A 24,186-nucleotide genomic window follows, 5' to 3' on the forward strand; every position below is an offset into this window, starting at 1 on the left:
GTCATTTAAAGGAAATAAATAGCAAGAAACTCAGTCCACTTTGCTCATGTTGTCAGCCATTTTGAATTTTATCCTCAATGTGGCATGATATGGTTCCAATTTCATTTGTTTGTCAGTGACTTGCAGATTCCATTTTGAAGTACACATTTTCCCCAAACTTTATAACTCTTTTTATGTTGGTGTCCCTGGGACCCTTATAACCTTTCACACTACCCAGTTTCCGTGGAGACCCTTTATATACCCGTTACTGTCCCAACTTTATGCCAGAACCCTTGACATTTGAAATTCCCAGGGCTTTGTTGGCCATATATTTTCCCAACGTACATACAAGAGTCAATGTTACCAGTTTGAATCCATCTCTCCAAAACCTTTCAAAACTCCCAGTCTTCTGCCATTCATTATGAGGTTCCATCCTACTACAATTGTCCCCTATCACTGTCATCACTCTCACTCTCTGAGTGATCCATTCCCAGTTTAAAGCCCATTCCCAGACCTGATCTGTCCATTTTCTGTAGAATGCTATGAACTGCTCCCTGATAAATACTTTGATCATTTTGACCAAATCCCCATGACTGACCAGGACCATATCACTGAACTGAAAGACAGGACAGTTAAGCCTGAAAGGACAAACCTGAAAGATCCCAGCTCACCCCTAGACTGATGTCTCCATAACACCCTGGCTAAGTCCCTTGGATTTCCCAGCACTTGTATTACAGCACTGACTGCAGCCATATCGGTGGCCTGCAAGGACATGAACCCTCATATTCCAGTAGGATCAAGTGCCTGAGTGAATGTGGTCAGCCCCCGAACTGGAATTGAATGAGAGCCTTTACAGAAGATGGTAGTTTCCCCGATTGATTGTCATCCTTGTTACTCCATTGTGGGCAGCTCACATTGACTTCCACACATAGCTATTTGTTTGAAGCACATGCAGTGTGTTTGTGGCATAAACTGCTGGCACAGTTGCTGGTTTGAAGTAGTAAAGTGCCATTTAGCAACATGTCCATGTCCTTGACTGTTCAGTGCTGCCCAGCATCACAAGCTACCTGACTCTTACTCTGCCCTAATAAAACAATGCATGCCACAGAGGTCGACAGCCTGTAACTAAACACTATAGACTCTGTACTAAGAAATTAATATGACCCAAACAGATGCTTGCAGACCACAATTCTGTGCTGAAGCCAACTAGTGTGTTCTAAGAAAGAAAAATGTAATATAAAGAGGCTGGCAGCTTCCAAATAAGCTCAAAGTGAGTGAAAGGTAAGCAATATAAGCTATAAGATGCATCCTGTGCAGATGTATAAAATACAGATGTGTGTCTGCACACAAAGCAACGTGGCAAAACAATGCAAGTCCAGATATTTCTGAGCTCTAAAGTAAAGTGTTAAATGGATGAAATGGTATGTGAATTGACCTGAGAGCAGGGACGATGATGTGGTGAAGCCGGTGGTTTGCCAATGCCCAATGCTTGGGCAAAAGTTCAACGAGGTGGCATTAATGGAGAATGCCAGGATGTTATTGTGAAGGCTCAATTGCTGCATGATGGGCAGGACAAACATTCAACATGAAGGAGCTGCCAGGTTGTGTACTGATTTATGTGATGTGTTATTTAGATTCTTGATGAAGGAGAGGCAAATTGGAAGTGGCATATACTTGCCACTCAATGGCGAAATTCTTGGAGTCATTATTTAAGGCTTGAAGGGCAAGTCAAAAAGTTTTTTCCTGATGTAGAGGCACAGATTATTCCACTTTCACTGTATATTCCTATCTTTATTGCAATCACTAACATCATACCAGAAAGAGAACAACTCCATACTTGCTTTCTGTCTAACCGACTGGCTTGGATCTGAATTGACAGAGGTTATTGGATTAGGCTGTAACAAGGTCTGGAGCTAAATCAATCTGACAAAATCACTACTGATAATTGAAAATGTACTGATAATGCAGTAATTGGCTGGATTTTTCTTATCTTATTTTTTGATAGAAAATACCTTCATGATTTTCCACATTGTAGATAACAGTTTTGTTACTGGATTTCCTTGGTCCAAATTTGACCTCCTTTGATACTTTCCATTAATGCTTATGACTTTTTTCTACAATAATTAAAGTCGATTTTATATTACTTCTTGGGTAATTCAGAGTGTCGCCCATGGTATTTTTTGGCTAATTTTAGGTACATCAAGTATTTCACAATATTTTGTCACGTTGGTTAAATGGGAACACTGCGGTCACAAATAAAGCATTACATTTTGAGAATACAATGAGCTGAACAGTTTGCATTATTCCTCTGCGATCAGGCGGGAACTTCTCCATTTCCATACCAAGAGTCATCGGCTAAAATATAGTGCTCCTGAATAACACATTGGAAGACTTTAATGCATACTCTATAGTGGTGAGTGAAATATTTCCTTTTCTTCAATCATCTATGAGAGTAAATATAATGAAAATATGTATTTTGATATGTATTTTAAGTGGCAACAATTATGTGTGTATTGATTATAATAACTTAATTATCTGTCAAAGGCTATAGGCTTGCATCTAATTAAAAAGCTGATATGAACTCTTGCGTTATAATCCATGTAATGACCCAATCAGTTACACAGAAAAATGTATCTGACGCTATGATTTAGGAGACAATTTATTTTGGATGTTGTGACGTTTTCCTGCTTCAAATGTAGGAATCTGTGCATTACACAGTAAATGATCGACAAGTAAGGACAATAATAACTTCTTAAAATTGGCTCTGTCATTGCTCTCTGGGAGCAGTTTTCTGCTTTTACTAAAACATAGTAGGTTTATGGGAAATGCAGAACGAAAAGCAAATTAAAAGGACATTTACACACCTCATTTTGTAAATTGAAAATTAGAGCTGTAAAGTCTACCAGGATTATCAAAGTAATTATACTGATCATTGTGCAGTCAATATCCTGCACCTATGGATCATCACAAGTACAATTGTCTCAGGCTTCTGAAAGATTAATTGTAAAGAAGCATGTAAATTCTTTGAAAATAACGAGAAGCTATTTGTTCTTTTAAACATTATTTTATATGTGGGAAGTGGAGTAACATCATGTGATGACAGCATATTTCATTATACATTGGAACAAATTCAGTGGCCAAGAAGCTAAGTTTGCAATTTTAAACATAGAATTAATAAGATAATTTCCTGTCAAACGCATTTATGTTGAAACAACTTAAAAATGCCATTTCTCTTTTTAATGAACCATGATTAAAATTAGTATCATATGTGACACAACAAAGAATTTTAACAACTGAAATAGCTTAGTTTTATTCTCAATGGTAACAGAAAGTGAACAAAAGACACAGGAGCTGGTCATAGAAATCCTTCAGTGTGGAAACAGGCCATTTGGCCCATTAAATCCACACTCATCCTTTCAAAAGGAATTTATATAATCCACCCCCCATACCCTATTCCCACAATTACCATGCTAATCCCAAAGACACTATGGATAATTTAGCATGGCCAATTCACCTAACCTGCAAGTCATTGGGCTGGAAGGAAACCAGAACACTCAGAAGAAATCCATGCAGATACAGGGAGAACTCCACTTGGAGTTGCCCAAGGGTGGAAATGAACCTGTGTCCCTGGTGCTGTGAGGTAATAGTGCTAATCACTGAGCCACTATGTCACTGTCCTGACACTCCTGAAAATTTCACACCTAATTAACAGAGATCTCTAGAAATATGCAAGGTATAAGAGATTTCACTAATGATAGAAAATTTATTTCATTGTATCAGGTGGCAACATGTAAATGAAAGGAAACATAAATTTATCCATTTTGGTGCATTGTCATATATTCAAAGGAGTTCATTGGTCACGTAAAACATCTTACATAGTCCAAAATTACAATAGAAAGCTGTGTCATTCATTATTGGGTTGCTTGTCCTGCTTTTTCTTTTTCTGTACTGGACATATGTTGGCAATTGTCCTCATTATTGAATAGATGCCAGTTTTGGAGCTGTACTGAATGAAATTGTAGGTGAAGTATCTAACAGCATTGCTATAGCCCTGGAGTCACGTGAAGGCCAGATCAGGTAAGGATGGCTGTTTCCTTCCCCAAATGACATTATTGAAACAGATGGATTTTTCTGACAAAGGATTCATGGTAGTCATGAGGCTCTTAATTCCAGATATTTTTATTGGATTAACAGCCCAATGATAAAAGTACCGGGTCCTGTCGCTGGTAGGACCTGTACAAAGCTAACCATTTCTTTACAGGACTTTAAATTTCCTGTTGGTACAAATGCATCACATGGTTAATTATGGAGCAGGATCAATTTTTGCCATATTAGTACTCTTTTTTGTGATGTGATAATGCACCGTCTGCCGGTATCCAAAAATGCGACATGTGTTGGTTCCATTACAGGCTACATAACTTCTATTGTACAACTGGCTGTTGCATTAATCTACTCCTTGCTTCATCTGTTTCACTTACTGGATATAGATATACTATTAAAGAGGCTACCACACTACATCTATTTAAAGTGGTGTTTGTTATATTTTCATTATTTCTACTATATTTGGTTACACCTCACATAATAATCTCTTGTAATTTTATTTGTTCATTCATAGAATGAGGGCTTCACTGGCTAAGCCAGCCTTTATTGCTTATCCCTAATTGCCCATAGGGCAGCTAAGTGTTGACCATATTGCTGTGGGTCTGGAGTTACACGTAGGCCAGATCAGGTCAGGATGGCAGTTTCCTTCCCTAAATGACTGCAGTGAGCCAGATGGGCTTTTCTGACCATTGGCAATAGTTTCGTGGTCATCATTAGACTCTTAATTTCAGATTTTCATTTTGCATGGAAACAGACCCTTCAGTCCAGCCAGTCCATGCCTACCATAATCCCAAAATAAACTGGTCAACTAGCTTAAAGACAGAAAACTGAGCAGGAACAAATGGGTCTTTCTGACATTGACAGCTTCTGACTAATGGGATACCAGGTGGTGGGATTTGAACCTGGGTCCCCAGAACTTTATTTTGGTCTCCAAATTAACAGTTCAGAAATAATACCACTCAGCCAATATTGTCTATAAGCATGTCTTAATTGGTCTTAATACTGGTGTGCCTGGGATTGTTAGCACAATTCCAATTAGCTTATTATACGTAAAACCATTCTATGTCGTACATTAAATGCCTGAACTGGCAGCTATTTTCCCTGTTCTGTGACAGGTTAAATGAGTGTACATTTGTTCTCCACAGAGGTATCTCACTTTCATGAATTTGTAACACGTTTTCCTTCATCTCCTTGTATATCCATAATCCATCTGTTTGTAGACATCTTTCATGACTGCATCATTTAAGTGGATTTTCTGCATATTGAGCAATTTATTAATGGCCCAGGCATTACTCCAGTACAGAGGCCAAGTTCAGAGAATTAGTATGTCAGGCCTTTGTCTGTACTGAGCTTTCTCTCCTGGGTCCTTGTACCTTTTTTTTCAGAAATTCATTCAGTTGAGAGCTTAATATCTGAAACTTTTGTTGCACCATTGCCAAACCAATTGAATTTCCTCCTGAGTTAGATGCTGCAGCAACATCATTGACCAGGCAGTGTTTCAGTTCATCTTTATCTGGGATCTGGGGGTGCAGCCATTGGTCAGCCTCCATCATTAAAGCAAGCTGCCTGCACTGTCACTGAATGCTCAAGTCTGTACTGAATATCACTCAAGTAAAGCAATATTGGAGATGTTTAGAACAACTGGTACCAGCTCATTGTATAAGTTATCATATGAAAGTTCAACATCCTTTACCAACATTAGCCCTTTTTCTGGTCCTGGGTTCAAAGCTGGGTAAGGTGGGTTAACAATTTGTGCTTCAGTATCTTTTTCTTTCTCATTGCTATTATTGCAATTATTGGTGACATCGTAGGTTGATGTTTTCGCAGCCAAAACCGCCAAGGCCCTTGTCAAGGAAAGTAGCACATATCCATTTGTCCACACAATGAGTTGGTGGTTGGAATCTGAAGCCATTTTTTACTCCTGGGAGCTAATGTTTTGTTGAATGCCAATTAAACTCACCACTGGATCCCCCACCCCTTTAACCATGACTAATGCTTCCAATGATCTTTGCCACCCAGGTTGACAGGGCTGTTAAGAAGGCATACAGTGTTTTAGCTTTTATTAATAGAGGGATCGAGTTCCGGAACCAAGAGGTTATGTTGAAGCTGTACAAAACTCTGGTGCAGCCGCACTTGGAGTATTGTGTACAGTTCTGGTCACTGCATTATAAGAAGGATGTGGAAGCTTTGGGAAGGGTGCAGAGGAGATTTACTAGGATGTTGCCTGGTATGGAGGGAAGGTCTTACGAGGAAAGGCTGAGGGACTTGAGGCTGTTTTCATTAGAGAGAAGAAGGTTGAGAGGTGACTTAATTGAAACATATAAAATAATCAGAGGGTTAGATAGGGTGGATAGGGAGAGCCTTTTTCCTAGGATGGTGACGGCGAGCACAAGGGGGCATAGCTTTAAATTGAGGGGTGAAAGATATAGGACAGATGTCAGAGGTAGTCTTTTCTCAGAGAGTAGTGAGGGAATGGAATGCTTTGCCTGCAATGGTAGTAGATTCGCCAACTTTAGGTACATTTAAGTCGTCATTGGATAAGCATATGGACGTACATGGAATAGTGTAGGTTAGATGGGCTTGAGATCGGTATGACAGGTCGGCACAACAGCGAGGGCCGAAGGGCCTGTACTGTGCTGTAATGTTCTGTGTTCTATGTTCTCTTTTGTGGCCATGCACAACGCACAGTTTGGTAATTATGATCACCTCATAAGGTCCTTCCCATTTTGGTGCAAATCCAAATCCACCATTGCAACCTTTACTGTGACATTCCTCATTACACTCAGAACCTCAGCCTGTTCCGTTCTGCCTCTATTACTGTATTGTGTGTGATCTGCTAGTCCCTAACTTTCTGTCTTGGTCTGTGCAGCTGCTCACACATCTCTCTCACAAATCATTTAGCTTTCTATTTTAGGATCCTACTTCCTGGTTACCAGTCTCAAAATCCCCTAGCAATTTCATTGCATTCCTGTTTTAACTCATTAAGTTTATCTGGTCACTCTACTGGCAGTTGCCCTGAGTCCCATCAGGATCTGGCCTTCCCTGCCCTGCTGCCTGGATGACTTTAGCAAATGCTACTTGTAACATCCTGTTCATTCACTCAACCATGCCTGAGCTCTGCAGCTGGCACAGAACATGAGAATTTTCTTCCTTAATCACTGGTCCTGTTAAATGTGTTCCCTGACCAAAACCGACTATAATGGCATTCCCCATCTCAGGATAACCTCCTTTATCACATTTGACCAACAATTATACAGTCTTTTGTGAGACAGGCTTCCATCCACTCTGTAAATTAATCAATAATGACTAAGAGAGAGTGATCCCATGAAGTCTATTTGTACCTGCTCCTATTGCCCCTTTTGTTATTAACTAACATTTCCTTTAATTTTAAATATCCTCTTTTTTAAAAAAAATCCATAGAACTCGCATGTTTATTTATTAATTTTACATCTCTATCCTTAATGTTTCTTTCCTGACTGCCTTCTGGGAAATATTAGAAAGGAGGGATTAGAAATGTTCTGTGTGTACACTCTAAACGCAATTCATGTCCTCTTATGTGGCCTTTCATTAACAAATTTAAACTTATTTTAAACTTATTTTAAACTTCACCTTCTGACTTCTCTCCCAAAACATCTTTCATACCTTTCTTCACACATTAGCTAGCCCTCCTGCATGGTCTTAGTTTCCTGACTAACACAACTTAAACTGGACTTCTCTTGCTAACATCTGCTGTGGAGTCAGCTTTAACTCTCCCATCCTGCCATTTCATTTCAACCTGCTCACACAGAGCCTACCAACCAAATCCTCATCATATTTTTTGAATCTTGTCCATGTCAGTTCAGTACCAACTCTCTGCCCTAATAATGAAGTGCATATTCACTTGAGTGCAGTACCAGTCCTGGGGATGTGAGACGAGATCCTGTTGATTACTCAGTAACTGTTGCAGATCTGACACAATGCCTTCACCCTTTACCACCTTACTTTGGAGCTCTAGAGCCCCCTATGATTTAGATGTTTTTGCCAGCTCATTTTGTGCACAGGGACATACATACATGTCATTAGAATGCATCTTATTGCGACTCACTTTATTTTCTTTTCCAGTTACTTTAAGGCTTCTATTGGTACTTCAAATTGGTTTCTTAGAATGCACTCACTGGTTTCAGTGCTGAGTTGCAGGCTACCAGCCACTTTAGATTGCATTGCTCTTCAGTGTAGAGGGTGAGGTAGGCAGCTTGTGATGGTGGGGAAAAGCGATCAGTCAGGGAGATGGACATATCATTGTGCAACACTTTGCTACATCAACATTATAACTGTAGCACATGCCAACAGCTTAATGTGGCAAATGTCCCGTGTCTGTCTCAAGAAAATGAGAATTTGTGGAAGTCAAAAAAAAGTAGTCCTTAGTGCAGTGAAGGGGGTCTATGGTCAAGAGGGGTACAACCACAGTCAGTCAAGGGGCTGAGCTGATTCCAGTACAGGGCGTTGGCGATGGCTAATCATGCGTTTGATCCTACCAGAGTTATAGGAACTTCATCCTCGCAGTCTGGGCTTTCAGCCACAGACAATCCTGCAGGTCAAGTGCAACCAGTCTAGTGGTTACAGCGAAGTCATTTGGAATGCTGTGGAGGCTTAATTTCTGGGTTGGGCTGATCTTTCCTGCAATGGGACAAAGGGAGCAATTTGAGTGCAATGGAAGTGATGAAAAAACAATGAATGGTGATGCAGGAGCAAATGAGGTGGTGAGATGCCCCCAGGTGCAGTAGGCAGAAGACATGAGTCGTTTGGGTGAGAACATTGAGTGGACATGATGCATGCAATAGTGACAACTATAGTTCATGAATCTTGGTCAAAGGAGCCTGCAGTAACAGAGTTGGAGTAGGTGGTGGGTTTTGTCAGAGTGAGGTAGCAGAGAGGAAATATTGGCACTTACCCTTGTGGGGTGTAGAGGATGACTGACCTTCTACATGCACACCCAGATGTCTTTTTTTTAACTTGAGACGTGGCACTATCCTGGGCTGCAGTTTACGTCCAAAGTGGCTTAGTATGCATGTGAGGTATCCTATGGGAGGAAAAATGCCTGACCTCCTCTCCACCATTCCACCAATCTGCCAGGCCCCAAGCAACAAAGTGGGAAGTGAGCTTATCTTTTTTGATTTGATTTATTATTATGACAAGTACCAGGTGCAGTGAAAAGTTTTATTTTGTGTGCGGTGCAACAGGTCACAGATCATAGGGTGATGGAACAGACTGGGGAATACAAGGTTAGGCTGCAAGGAAGGTGCAAAAAAAGCAAGACCAACATTGCATTTGAAATTTGAAAGAAACATTTAGAAGTCTAATAACTCATTAAGTTTATCTGGTCACTCTACTGGCGGTTGCCCTGAGTCCCATCAGGATCTGGCCCTCCCTGCCCTGCTGCCTGGATGACTTTAGCAAATGTTACTTGTAACATCCTGTTCATTCACTCAACCATGCCTGAGCTCTGCAGCTGGCACAGAACATGAGAATTTTCTTCCTTAATCCCAGGGAAGAAGCCGTTCTTGAACCTGTTGGTACTTGTGTTTAAGCTTTTGTATCTTCTGCCTCATGGATGAGGTTTGTAGAGATTGTAGCTAGGATGGGAGGGGTCTTAAGTGGTGTTGGCTGCCTTTCTGAGGCAGAGGGAAGTGTAGATGGAATCAATAGATTGGTTTGTGTGATGGACTGAACTTTTTGCAGGGCTACGTTTTCAATGCTCAGGCTTAAACACCATAATGTGAGGTCTGGTTTCTGGCGTGTACCAGGTGAAATGGTTTACAGCTGGGCTTTAAATATAGTGATAGAGGTGTGTGGAATTATTGTAATGAGGTCAGCAAGGGAACTTTCATAGAATGTGAGTTTCCTGACTGGGACTGTTAATCTGGTCCAATCAGGGAGTTCTGGCTGACAGATACAAATAGGAATGTTGGACATCCTGTTCACATTGATAGCTGGCTCTGAAGAAGCCAGATCGGTGTCAAGTTTTATGCATGCATAGATAAAAGGTGACTTGGTGACACAATATCAGTCTCTGTGGAGTTATTTCAGTGTATATGTCATATGGTACCAGCAGTGGCAAGTTCTTTAACCTCTTTGACCACGTGATTTGGCAAGATAGGTACCCAAATGCTAGTTGCATATTTAATGAAATGAAAAGTGGAAAATCGCATGGCAGAACTGGCACTTGGCTAGCTAGGACTGGGCACCAGCCAGGACTCTTGCTTAACAAATCACATTGACTAAAAGATGGGAAAATCCCACCCTATGTTTCAAATACAGACCGATGGAGTTAATGTGCTGACTAAACATCTTGTCTCTGTTTCTACGTCCCTAGGTACCACAAATTTATATTTTACTGCAGTGTGGCCAGCTACAGGTTTCAGCATTTTCTATTTTTCTCCACCAGAGGTTCAGGAGTAGTATGCGTGTGTCACACACAGCCGTGTTTTATTCAATGCACCTTTGTGAGGCACAACAGCAAAGTTAACTTTTAATGTGTTGTCATTTATACTCCTTTCAGGCAAAGCATACTTCACCCAGTGCCTTGGTGGAATCTGCAAGTTGGATGAACAGTCAACACTTCTGAGATTTTTACACACAAATTAGACCTGTCACTTTCTCGAAAAGAAAAGTAGATTGCTTTAACTTTCCCTGGGGATATTTCAATTCTCAAAATCAAAGAGAAAATGGTGAGTTATTTTGATTTTTCATTTTTAGTGCAAGTATGTGCAATGTTCCAAAAATACTAAGAATTACTCAAAATCTTCTTTTCTGTCACTCATTTTTAAGTCTTTGTCCGCCCCTTTCCTCCATACCCCACGCCCATGTCTGGAGAATGTGATTACCCTCCATTCTGTGCATGAAAAGCTCTGGAGATTAAGGTGACACTTGACTACTGTAAACAAGAGTTTGATAACAACCAATTGCGGACTCGTGTTACTTCAGAACCTACAAAACCGATGTGTCCCTGCCTGTGTTTTAAAGATGGAGAGGAATAGCTGAAGGGTCATAGTGAGATGTAGCAACACCTCACATTTAATCCTTACATCACCACATACTATGAATTAGCATACTAGCAAATGCACTGAAATCAGTGAAGTCCCTATTAACCATTATCTCCATGTGATTGCTAAGCATCTCCAAATAACAAAAGATCAGAAAATCATAGGGCTGTAGAGCATCTCCTAGAAACAACATTGAATGCTACCATAGAAACATCTATTCAACAAAACTTGCCTATGTTTTCTCCCAACTTTGACAGTGATTCTAATCCCAGAACCCTCTTATATGGGGGTTCAAGAAAAATGATAATATTTTACTGTAAGTGTGTTTCGAGTTGCAAAATACCCTGAAGATGATTGAACTTTTTTGGGTTCAACTGAAGGATGTTACACTGGATAAAGGTTACTACCCTTTGCTTATTCTTGCCTTAGCTTCCTTCAAAGTGCTAAAGAAAGAAACCAGTAGTACCATTTCTGTTTCTGCTAAAGTGTATATCACTCAGCTAAATGAGGGGCATGATTTTATTTTTCCCCATAATGCATTGTTCAGTCGCAAAGAATAAGTGACTGAGCATAATGGGGAATAAATTAACAACAACTTTATCATTGACCCTTGATCAAGCAACCTCCTTCTCCATCTCTTGCTTCCTTCAGATTCTACAAATTAATGCCCCTGCCTGCATATAATTAAACAGTAGATAAACTAAACTAGATAAAGTTAGGGCACAGGAACAGAAGAGGCCTTTCAGCCTATCAAGCCTGCTCTGTAGGCTGATCAAACACTTCAATGCTTTTTATTCTCATTATCCGCAGAATTCTTTATACCACTGATAAAGACTTATCAATATCTATTTTAAATATACTCAAAGAATGAGCTTCTACAGCCCTCTGGAGTCGAAAATTCTAAAGCTTCACAACCCTATGAGTCTAAAAAGTTTTTCTTGACTCAGTCCTAAATGTTAAATTGTGCCCCTGATTTTCAACTCCCCAACCAAAAGAAACATCCTACCTGCATTACTATGTCTATCCCTTGAAGTACTTTTTAGGTCTCAACATCACATTCTTCGAAACTCTAGCAATTATTGTCAATATGCCAAATCACTTCATAGAAGGTTTGTACCATCTGAGAAGTAGATGTAACTTAATAACATCTTCACAGAGATAAGGAAACCAAACCTGCATACAATGCTCCTGGTGCAGTGTAAGCAAACTCCTATTCAATTTTAACAATAATTCACTACTCCTGTACTCAAACCTTCTTGTGTTAAAAATTAAAATTCCAGAAGCCTTCCCAGTAACTTGCACATTTGCTTGTTAGCATTCAGTGGCTTATTGGCAAGGGCACCCAGGTCCTTTTGCATATCTACATTTATTAACCCACTCATCATTTAAGAAATATTCTGCACATCTTACCAAAATGGATAACCTCATGTTTTTCCACATTATATTCAGTCTGTCTTATTCATGTCCAATCACTAAACTGTCCAAATCGTCAGGAAAACATTTTCATCTTCCTCGCAACATAAATTCCTGCTTAGTTTTGTCTCATTTGTAATTTTGGATGAGTTAAATTTGGTTAAAATGTTCAAATCTTTGAAATATTTTGTGAACAGCTGGGTCTAAATACTGATCCCTGCTGTATCCCATTAGCTACAACCTGTCAATGTGAGAATGATCCATTTATTCCGACTGCTCAGTTTTTCTTTTGTCTTTTAGCCAATCTTTAATCCAGACCATACATTACCTGCTATCCTGAGTGTTTTCATTTTGCTAACCAACCTCATTGGGGAATCTTATCAAAAGCCTTCTGAAAGTCCAAGTTTACTTCATCCATTGATTCTTCCCTTTATCAATTTTTCTTAGTAGCATCTCAAAAAAGTTCAGCAAGTTTGCCAAGCATGGTTTCCATTCACAACTCAGTGCTGACTCTGCACAATCTGATCATTGTTATCTAAGTGTCCATCTATCACATCCTTTATGATTGATGGGATTGATTTTAGATGCTCCCTTGTTCCTACCCTAAATAGTGGGATGACAGTTACAAACTTCCAATCTGGAGAAATCTTTCCAAAACTTAACAAATTTTGGAAAGAGCTCAACATATCCATAGGTATTCTGGGAGGTAGACTATAATATCCTGGGGATGTAGATTTCACGTTGCAAATTTGACCAGACTTTAAATGATTGTCTCTGAGCTTATTATATCAAAGATTCAGGAGTAATTTATGATTTCATCTACAGAAGAAACATGTCATTCAACATTTATCATCTCTTGAATAATACTTCAGAACAACCAGTTAACAGCAGTTTGCTACACTTGCTTTTTTTTTGTTTGCAAAATAAATTTGGAAAATTTAGATAGGCAATGAAGTGAGGATTTTTTATGTGATGGTGTGAAAAAAAAGTTTCACAACCTTGTGTTCATGTCGATATTCAATGACGAAATAATGAATTTTAAATGTACACTGATATTAGTTTCTGTCCATAAGACCATAAGACCAAAAGACATAGGAGTGGAAGTAAGGCCATTTGGCCCATCAAGTCCTCTCTGCCATTTAAATCATGGCTGATGGGCATTTCAACTCAAATTCCCTGCACTCTCCCCGTTGCCCTTGATTCCTTCTGAGATCAAGAATTTGTTGATCTCTGCCTTGAAGGCATCCAACATCCTGGCCTCCACTGCACTCCGTAGCAAGGAATTTCACAAGCCCACCACTCTCTGGTTAAAGAAATGTCGTCTCATCTCAGTTTTAAATTTACCCCCTCTAATTTTAAGGCTGTGCCCACGGGTCCTAGTCTCCCTGCCTAAAGGAAACAACTTCCTAGCGCCCACCCCTTCTAAGCCATACATTATTTTGTAAGTTTCTATTAGATCTCCCCTCAACCTTCTAAACTCTAATGAGTACAATCCCAGGATCCTCAGCCGTTCATCATACGTTAAACCTACCATTCCAGGAATCATCCATGTGAATCTCCGCTGGGCATGCTCCAGGGCTAGTATGTCCTTCCTGAGGTGTAGGGCCCAAAATTGGACACAGTATTCTAAATGGGGCCTAACTAGAGCTTTATAAAGCCTCAGAAGCACATCGCTGCTTTTATATTCCAACCCTCTTGAGATAAACGACAATATTACATTTGCTTTCTTAATCACGGACTCTACCTGCAAGTTAACTTTTAGAGAATCTTGGACCAACACTCCCAGATCCCTTTGTACTTCTGCTTTACAAATTTTCGCACCATTTAGAAAATAGTCCATGTCTGTATTCTTTTTCCTAAAGTGCAAAACCTCACATTTACTCACATTGAATTTCATCAGCCATTTCCTGAGCCACTCTCCTAAACTGTCCAAATCTTTCTGCAGCTTCCCCACTTCCTCAGTACTATCTGCCGTCCACCTATCTTTGTATCATCAGCAAACTTCACCAGAATGCCCCCAGTCCCTTCATCCAGATCATTAATATATAAGGTGAACAGCTGCGGCCCCAACACTGAACCCTGTGGGACACCACTTGTCATCGGTTGCCATTCCGAAAAAGATCCTTTTATCCCAACTCTCTGCCTTCTGTCAGACAGCCAATCCTCAATCCAAGCCAGTAGCTTACCTCGAACACCATGGGCCCTCACCTTGCTCAGCAGCCTTCCGTGAGGCACCGTATCAAAGGCCTTTTGGAAGTCTAGATAGAAAACATCTGCTGGGTTTCCCTGGTCTAACCTACTTGTTACCTCTTCAAAGAATTCTAACAGGTTTGTCAGGCACGACCTCCCCTTACTAAATCCATGCTGACTTGTTCTAATCTGACCCTGCACTTCCAGGAATTTAGAAATCTCATCCTTGACAATGGATTCAAGAATTTTACCAACTACTGAGGTTAAGCTAATCGGCCTATAATTTTGCATCTTTTGCCTCGATCCTTTCTTAAACAAGAGGGTTACAACAGCAATTTTCCAATCATCTGGGACTTTCCCTGACTCCAGTGACTTTTGAAAGATCACAACCAAAGCCTCTGCTATTTCCTCAGCCACCTCCCTCAGAACTCGAGGCTGTAGCCCATCAGGGTCAGGAGATTTATCAATTTTTAGACCTTTTAGCTTTTCTAGCACTTTCTCTTTTGTAATGCCTACCATACTCAACTCTGCCCCCGACTCTCCCTAATTGTTGGCATACTACTCATGTCTTCCACTGTGAAGTCTGACGCAAAGTACTTATTAAGTTCTTCACTATTTCCTTATCTCCCATCACTAGCCTTCCAGCATCAATTTGGAGCGGCCCAATATCTACTTTTGCCTCTCGTTTGTTTCTTATGTATTGAAAGAAGCTTTTACTATCATTTCTAATATTACTAGCTAGCCTACCTTCATATTTGATCCTCTCCTTCCTTATTGCTCTCTTTGTTATCCTCTGTTTGTTTTTGTAGCCTTCCCAATCTTCTGATTTCCCAGTGCTCTTGGCCACTTTATAGGCTGTCTCTTTTTCTTTGATATATTTCCTGACTTCCTTTGCCAGCCATGGCTGTCTAATCCCACCCCGGATGATCTTTCTTTTCTTTGGGATGAACCTCTGTACTGTATCCTCAATTACACCCAGAAACTCCTGCCATTGTTGTTCTACTGTCTTCCCCACTAGGCTCTGCTTCCAGTCGATTTTCGCCAATTCCTCTCTCATGCCCCTGTAATTACCTTTATTTAAGTGTAACACCATTACATCCGATTTTGCCTTCTCTCTTTCAAACTGCAGACTGAACTCTACCATATTCTGATCGCTGCCTCCTAAGTGTACCCTTACTTTAAGATCTTTTATAAAGTCTGGCTCATTACATAGCACTAATTCCAGAATAGCCTGCTCCCTTGTGGGCTCCATCACAAGCTGTTCCAAAAAGCCATCCTGCAAACATTCCATGAATTCCCTTTCTTTGGATCCACCAGCAACATTATTCACCCAATCCACCTGCATATTGAAGTCCCCCATGATCACCGTGACTTTGCCTTTCTGACATGCCCTATTTATTTCTCGGTGCATCTTGCGCCCCTGGCCCTGATCACTGTTAGGAGGTCTGTACATAACTCCCATTATAGTTTTTTTGCCTTTGTGGTTCCTCAATTCCACCCACATAGACTCCACATCTTCTGACCCTATGTCATTCAGTGCCATAGATTTAATTTCATTCTTAATGAACAAGGCAACCCCACCCCCTCTGCCCGCCTCCCTGTCTTTTCGATATGTTGTGAATCCTTGGATGTTTAACTGCCAGTCCTGAACTCCCTGCAACCATGTCTCTGTGATGCCTACTACATCATAATCATTCAAGAGGATTTGTGCTGTTAATTCATCTACTTTGTTGCGAATACTACGAGCATTTAGGTAAAGTGCCTTAATGCTAACTTTCTTATCACTGTTAGAGAGATTGGAAATCCTAAGATGTCTTAAGCTATCCTTCCTTTTTGCTGTATTCCTAGTCTGCCTCGAGCTTAAACCGACCTGTACACATGCTATCCTGTTGCTTATCTTTCCATTTAACTCCATACTCCCTGTCTCTTTCACTTTCCCTTCCCCGCAACCCGACTCAGAAGTTTAAAGTCCTACTGACCACCCTATTTATCCCTTTTCGCTAGAACACTGGTTCCAGGTCGGTTCAGGTGGAAGCCGTCCCAATGGTACAGATCCCCCCGGTTCCAAAACTGATGCCAATGCCCCATGAAATGGAATCCCTCTTTCCCACACCAATCCCTTAGCCATGTGTTTACTTCCCTAACTTTCTTTTCCCTATGCCAATTGGCACGTGGCTCGGGCAGTAATCCGGAGATTATGACCCTTGAGGGCCTGTACTTCAATTTCTTTCCTCGTACTTCGTAATCCCTGAACAGGTCCTCTACCCGAGCTTTGCCTATGTTGTTAGTCCCAACGTGGACCACAACAACAGGATCCTCCCCCTCCCGCTCCAATATCCTTTCAACCCGGTCAGAGATGTCCCACACCCTGGCACTGGGCAGGCAACACACCATTCGGGACTCCCGATCCGGCTTGCATAGGATACTATCTGTCCCCCGAATAATAGAATCCCCTATAACAACTACCTGTCTTTTTGCTCCCCCCTCTTGAATGGCCTTCTGGGCCACGGTGCCGTGGTCAGCTGGCTCATCCTGTCCACAGTCCTTTTCCTCATCCGTACAGGGAGCAAGAATCTCATACTTGTTGGTCAAGGTCAAGGAATGAGGCTCCTGCACTCCTGAACTCGGAATCCCCCTACCTGCCTCACTTACAGTCACACCTTGTCCCTGAACACCTACTGAATTTGAGTTATTTAATCTACCGGGTGTGGCTGCCTCCTGAAACAAAGTGTCCAGGTAACTCTGCCCCTCCCGGATGTGCCGCAGAGTTTGAAGCTCAGATTCCAGATCATTTATTCTGATCCAGAGTTCTTCCAGCAACCAACACTTGCTGCAGATGTGGTCGCTGCCGTTCACAATGGGATTAGCCAGCTCCCACATCATACAGCTACAGCACATCACCTGTCCAGCCATTACTACTTACTGAGTTAACTTTTACAATTTATGTATTAGATGCTTTCCAGTACATCTCTGCTACACTTTTTTTCAATTAAGCAATTAAACTTTTAATCAATTACACAATACACAAGGATATAAATTGAAAAGCCTTACCTTAACAACACACGAGAGTCCTTCTCAGTTAGAGCTCCCGCTCTTTCTGCTGCTGGAATGGAGGGCTCTGCCGGTCAAAGTAGGTATTTGCTAATCTTTAAAGCAGAGATTCACCCTCCTGTAGGCCTCTGATTGTCGCTCCCACTCTTCCTGCTGCGAGTCTGTGGACTTTTAATTAAGTTAGAGGAGGAGGGAGGGAGTGAGGCCCTACTGTGTAGGACCTGGGGCTTCGAGGTAAGTGCTTAAATAACAATCACTTACCTTCCCAACTGCCCATGCACATGGTATACTGATTTAGTTACAAATAAATAACATTTAAATATATAAATATATGTGAAATGGTGTAGATATACATTTCCTCTTTGGATTGAGTTATCAGGCATCTGGTTGCCTCTACAATAGTCAATGTGAATATTAACAATGTTTTATTTAAAGACAAATCATATAGACAGTCGAGGGCATGCTCAGAGTGACACCTCTATGGGGTCAGTCAGGTAATGAAGCAGTCCATTCTCCAATGCAACAAAATCTGGGCATCATCCAACCTTGGGATGGAAAGTGGCTAGCAACATTCATGCCATTCAAGTGCGACGTTATGACTATCACTAATGAGAGATAATCGAACATTTATGACATTCAATGATGTTTCCATCACTGAATCATCCACTACCAACATCTTAGGGTTACCATTGACCAGAAACTGAACTAGTTTCACTGCACAAACACAGTGATGACAACAGCAGATCAGAAGGTAAAGATACTGCAGTGATTAACTCACCTTCTGATTCCCCAAAGCCTGTCCATCATCTACAAGGCACAAATCAGGAGTGTTATGGAATACTCCTGACTTGCCTGGATGAGTGCAGCTCCAACAACAACACTCAAAAGGCTTGACACTGTCCTGGACAAAGCAGCCCGCTTGATTGGCATCGCATCCACAAGCATCCACTCCCTCCACCACAGATGCTCAGTAGCCGCAGCGTGTACTACCTCCCAGATGCACAGCAGAAAACTAATAAATTTACTTAGCACTTTCCAAACCTGTGACCGCTTCCATCTAGAAAGACAAGGGCAGCAGATACGTGGGAACATAACCACATATAAGTTGCCCTTCAGTATAGCGCAGGTGCAATGTCAGGCAGCTTGTCATATATTTCAGTAATGTTCAGTCAAAGGGGTGTGCAAAGTGAATCTCACACCTGCACTGTGTACCACCGGTGTACATGAAAAACATACCACACGTGCTTCAACCAAACAGCCATGTCTCAAAGTCTAGGCGAGTAGTTCTCTGTTAAGTCACAGGGGACTGTTGTCAGTTGAGAGTCCTGCCTTAATCAGCCATTCTCCTTTGTCAGTTCAGGGGCTTGGACATGGCCAGTTGGCTGCTTGGGGTTGTCAGAATCAAAGATTATTTATCACTGCTGTCTGGGCACTGGCCCACAGTCAGTCCTACAGGTTCAGCGCAAATAGTACAGGGGATTTGATGGTCACTGATCAATCAGAGATACTCATCCAAGAAGGCTGAGGAGTGGGACATCAGGTCTATTGCTGTGATGATAAAATTTGGGAAGTCAGTTGTAGGTATTGGGAGCAACAAGATGGAGCACAGATGGGGCAATAATTGTGAAAGAGTGTGACAAGGGGCAAATGCCCTTTTGAAGGTTGCCTGTGAATACTTCAGCTTCAGAGATTACTATTTTCAATCTATAATGACCAGTGACATGGTGAAAATTGCTAGTGACCTGGAATTGGATGGTTTCTCATTGCTCAGAAGAGGAGTACCCCTATTTGTTTTCAGAGCAAATGCAGCCTTTTCTGTTGTTATTTTATTCATTTTGTTTTTGCTGTTGCTCAAGAAAGGTTGACAGTGTCAAACTTTTGAAGTCTTTCCAGCATACAATGCTCCTACATTGAACAATGGGAAGATGTTATGCCACACTGTGCAATTAAGAAAGGCCATCATTCTCTTATACAGTGTCCTAACGTGGCACGACATGAAGAATAGGTCGTCTGTGGAACTTGGTCTTTATTGCAGTTACAATGACTGTCGACCAAAAAGTACATTTATGAATTTGAGCTTGGGTTTCCAATGAAATGCCTCCTTGCCAACTATGCAACCTCAAAAGCTTTTTGTATTCATTCCCCTCCCACTACGTGCAATGTGATGGGCAATTCCAAGCTGGCTGTGATTGACCTAGTCCACGACAGAGTTTTGAATATGGTGTCAGCCCCAGAAATCTCTGGAGTTTCCAGCAATGGTGACTGCTTCTACTGTTGACGAGTGCATGATAGCACAAGTGCAGGAGAGGTCATCAAGGCATGGTGTGTAGGTAACAAGGTGAACAGTATAAAGCAGCATGAGAAAGGAGGAGGAGAGGGGACCTAATTGAGGTATACAGGATAATGAGAGGCATAGATAGAGTTGATAGCCAGAGACTATTTCCCAGGGCAGAAATGGCTAACATGAGGGGTCATAGTTTTAAGCTGGTTGGAGGAAAGTATAGAGGGGATGTCAGAGGTGGGTTCTTTACACAGAGAGTTGTGAGAGCATGGAATGGGTTGCCAGCAGCAGTTGTGGAAGCAAGGTCATTGGGGTCATTTAAGAGACTGCTGGGCATGCATATGGTCACAGAAATTTTAGGGTGCATACATGAGGATCAATGGTCGGCACAACATCGTGGGCTGAAGGGCCTGTTCTGTGCTGTACTGTTCTATGTCCTATGTTCTATGTTCTATGTTCTAAAGCATATTAAAGTTCATGAACAAAAACATCCAGAAAGTGACATTTAGCCAATTTTTCTGGAATTCAGCCCTGTGTCTATATTTTATGTGCTATAAATTTGTGAATCATGAATAGAAAATAGCACATTTTAATTGAAAAGTGCTGTATTTGTACACAGAAAATGAGTAATAAAGTCAACTTCCTGTTTTGACTTATTTTAAAATGTTTCTTTAGGTCAAACCAACATCAGCTTCAGCACTAATTTTACTGTGCTTCCTCTTTCTACTCAAAATTGTTTTACCACTCACACCCAGCTGGATTCCCAGAAGCCTTCCATGTGATGTGAGTTTACAGAATAATGGCTACTCTATTCAAGTAGACTGCAGAAACAGCCGGCTTCGAAGCATACCAGCAAACATTCCTGCAAATGCAACAAGTCTAAATCTGGCAAATAATCAGATTTCAAATATTTCCAGTTACTATTTCTCCAACTTACAAAACCTAACCAAGCTAGATTTGAGTCAGAATGTTTCACCTGGGAAGAACATGAATATTGCAGAGGACAGCTTCTCCTCTCTGATAAAACTGCAAGAATTATACCTGAATCAAAACCAGCTTAAACGAATCCCAAAGAAACTCTCATTTAGTTTACAACTGCTCAGCCTCAAAGGCAATAAGATTCTTAATATAACAAAAGAGGATCTACCCAATCTGTCAAACATAGAAATACTTCACTTGTCGCAAAATTGTTACTATCACAATCCCTGCAATGTGTCCAACTATATACATGATGGAGCATTTTCAAGTGGCAACAAACTGAAAAATCTATCACTTGGCTCAAATAATTTAACTACTGTTCCTCGAAACTTGCCAGAAACGCTAATTTCATTAAATCTCAATAAAAACAAGATTCAATTTATAAACCCTGATCATTTTGAACATCTGATTGGTCTGGAATACCTTGACTTATCTGAAAACTGCCCCAGATGTTTTAATGCTCCTTTCCCATGTGAACCCTGCCCGGGAGATAAGTCCATTCACATCCATCCAGATGCTTTTCAAAGGCTTCCAAAGTTACAGACATTAATTCTTTCCAGCAACAGCCTCCGTAAAATACAAAGTAGCTGGTTTCAGAATTGTACAAGCTTGAAGGTTTTATATCTTCAAATGAATTTCTTGATTGATGAAATTGCTACTGGAGACTTTTTAAACCACCTACCCAGGCTGGAAAAAATTGACTTGTCATTCAACTATAAAATAGCTCATTATTTCAATAATATCAATCTTTCAAAAAATTTTTCTAAATTAGTCTCTTTGAGAGAATTATATATTAAAGGTTATGTTTTCAAAGAACTTGATTACCAGGATCTAAAACCATTGTTCCTTCTCCACAATCTTACCATTCTCAATCTTGGAACAAATTTCATTAAACAGGCAAACTTAACGATCTTCAAAAATCTCAAATCGCTAAAGATAATAGATCTTTCAGAAAATAGAATATCACCTCCATCAGTCAACAGAAATCTTCTACATGATTCTACATATAAAGGTAAATACCTCCCGTATGTGGAATCAAGATTACAAGAATCAAATTTACTACCTGGCCATAGCCACCTTGGACATGAATCTCTTAATGATGATGGTGACTATATCTTTGGGCCAAACATGAAGAGGGATTGTGATTCATATGGGATGACATTGGATTTGAGTTTGAATAGTATTTTCTTCATCAGCCCAAAACTGTTCATTGGCCTTGAGAAAATAAGGTGCCTGAATTTGTCATCAAATGCAATTGGGCAAGCTTTAAATGGGACTGAGTTTGCATCCTTGTCAAATTTGAAATATTTAGATCTTTCTTATAATCGACTTGATCCAGCTTATGATAACGCTTTTCAAGAACTGTGGCAACTGGAAGTGTTGGACTTAAGCAACAACCAGCATTATTTTGTTGTCGAGGGTGTGACACATAAAATGGGATTTATTGAAAACCTTAAATATTTGAAAAAGTTAAATTTAGGCAACAATGCCATCTTCACCCTAACAGAAAATAGATTGAACAGTGCCTCTTTGGAACTTTTGAAATTCCAAGGAAATCGGCTGGATATTTTGTGGAAAAGGGAGGATTATAGATATACAAGCTTATTTAAAAATCTAATAAATTTGACCCATCTCGATTTATCATACAACAAACTTGAGTACATCCCATCTGAAATTTATGAAAATTTACCGTATAATTTATCATATTTGTCTTTGAGACACAACAAATTACATAAGTTTAGCTGGCCACAACTTCGCTTTTTGAAGAACCTGCTGACTTTAGACCTGAGCTATAATGACTTAACTATTGCCCCTGATAGGCTGTACAATAGCACCAAGTCCCTCCAAAAACTGTTGCTGAAACGAAATAGAATCTCTCAACTCCCCATAAGTTTCTTTACATCAGCAAACAGAGTTAAGTATCTTGATTTAAGTTATAATAAAATTCAAAAGTTACAGCAGACAGTTTTTTCAACAAATGAACGACTTTTCCTGGAAGTTCTGATTTTAAAGGGGAACCCATTTTCTTGCATTTGTGAACTTGTGCCATTTATTGCCTGGATTAATACATGTGACCTGGACATTCCTCAGCTGGCCACTGATGTTACCTGTGGATCGCCTGAGAGTCAACGAGGACAGAGCATTATTCTCCTTGATCAGCACACATGTGCAATGGATGATGTTGCAGCTTCACTAAGTTTGGCTTCTGCCATCATCATTTTTTGCACCATGTTTATAGCAGTGACCCATCATTTGTTTTACTGGGATGTATGGTACTTGTACAATTTCTGTGCTTCTAGATTGAAACAGTATCAGTGTCACACATTTAAAGTGCAGAACTGCTCCTACGATGCGTTTGTTGCTTATGACACTTCAGATCTTGCTGTGACAGACTGGATTGTCAATGAATTATTGGTTCATTTGGAAGATAAAGGTGAAAGGCAACTTTGCCTCTGTTTGGAAGAGAGAGATTGGGAATTAGGAATGCCTGTTGTTGAGAATCTTTCTCAAAGCATACACAAGAGCAAAAAGACTGTGTTCGTGCTTACAAGGAGATATGTCAAGACTGGAAGTTTCAAAACAGCCTTTTATATGGCTCATCAAAGATTAATGGATAAAAATGAAGATGTAATCGTGCTGATCCTACTGGAACCTGTTTTAATAAACTCAAAGTATCTGAAATTAAGGAAGAGGTTATGTCGCAGCTCAGTGTTATATTGGCCTAAAAATCCTAATTCTGAAGATTTTTTCTGGCAATGCTTAAGAAACGCAATAGCAGCAAACAATAACTCAAGCTACAATACAATTGCAGAATTCAGTTGAATCCAATTAAGCCATTTTTTATTTGCATGATGCACAATAGGTGATCAGGTAGGCTACAAAGTCCAATGTATTTTCTTGGCCATCCATCCTCAACTACGTCTTGACCACTTAAGCTTAACTGTAACTGCCTTTCAAGTTATTATGGAACTAAGCTAAACTGAAGATAAAGAATAAGTCTAAAATTCTCATCTCCCTTTCTGATAATAAACTGTCAATTTTTTTCCTCTAGCTGCCACTGTCATTCGAAGGTGCTCAGGAACTTCTTTCAATGTGCTTAAAATTAAAACATTTCTCTCCCATGGGCACTGCCCAAGCCACTACTCCATCTGATCACTCTCGATGTGCATA

General features: G+C 40.4%; 1 protein-coding gene and 1 long non-coding RNA gene across 2 annotated transcripts; both read left to right on the plus strand.

Annotated features, from left to right (window-relative positions):
- Positions 1–2,287: 2,287 nt before the first annotated feature.
- On the plus strand, positions 2,288–20,813 carry LOC125457080 (uncharacterized). Its single transcript, XR_009446567.1, has 3 exons — positions 2,288–2,392; positions 10,619–10,787; positions 20,713–20,813. It is a non-coding gene; the product is annotated as an uncharacterized LOC125457080 (long non-coding RNA).
- A 211-nt stretch (positions 20,814–21,024) lies between these two features.
- Positions 21,025–23,838, plus strand: LOC132206004 (toll-like receptor 7). The gene has a single exon (XM_059650000.1). The coding sequence runs from the start codon at positions 21,025–21,027 to the stop codon at positions 23,836–23,838; it is 2,814 nt and encodes a 937-aa protein (XP_059505983.1).
- The last annotated feature ends 348 nt before the right edge of the window (positions 23,839–24,186 follow it).

This window comes from Stegostoma tigrinum, chromosome 12 (genome assembly GCF_030684315.1).
Source record: "Stegostoma tigrinum isolate sSteTig4 chromosome 12, sSteTig4.hap1, whole genome shotgun sequence".
Taxonomy (NCBI): Eukaryota; Metazoa; Chordata; class Chondrichthyes; order Orectolobiformes; family Stegostomatidae; genus Stegostoma; species Stegostoma tigrinum.

Excerpts from the sequence above, each read along its gene's own strand:
- LOC132206004 (XM_059650000.1), top strand. The coding sequence starts at position 21,025 with ATGAATATTGCAGAGGACAGCTTCTCCTCTCTGATAAAACTGCAAGAA.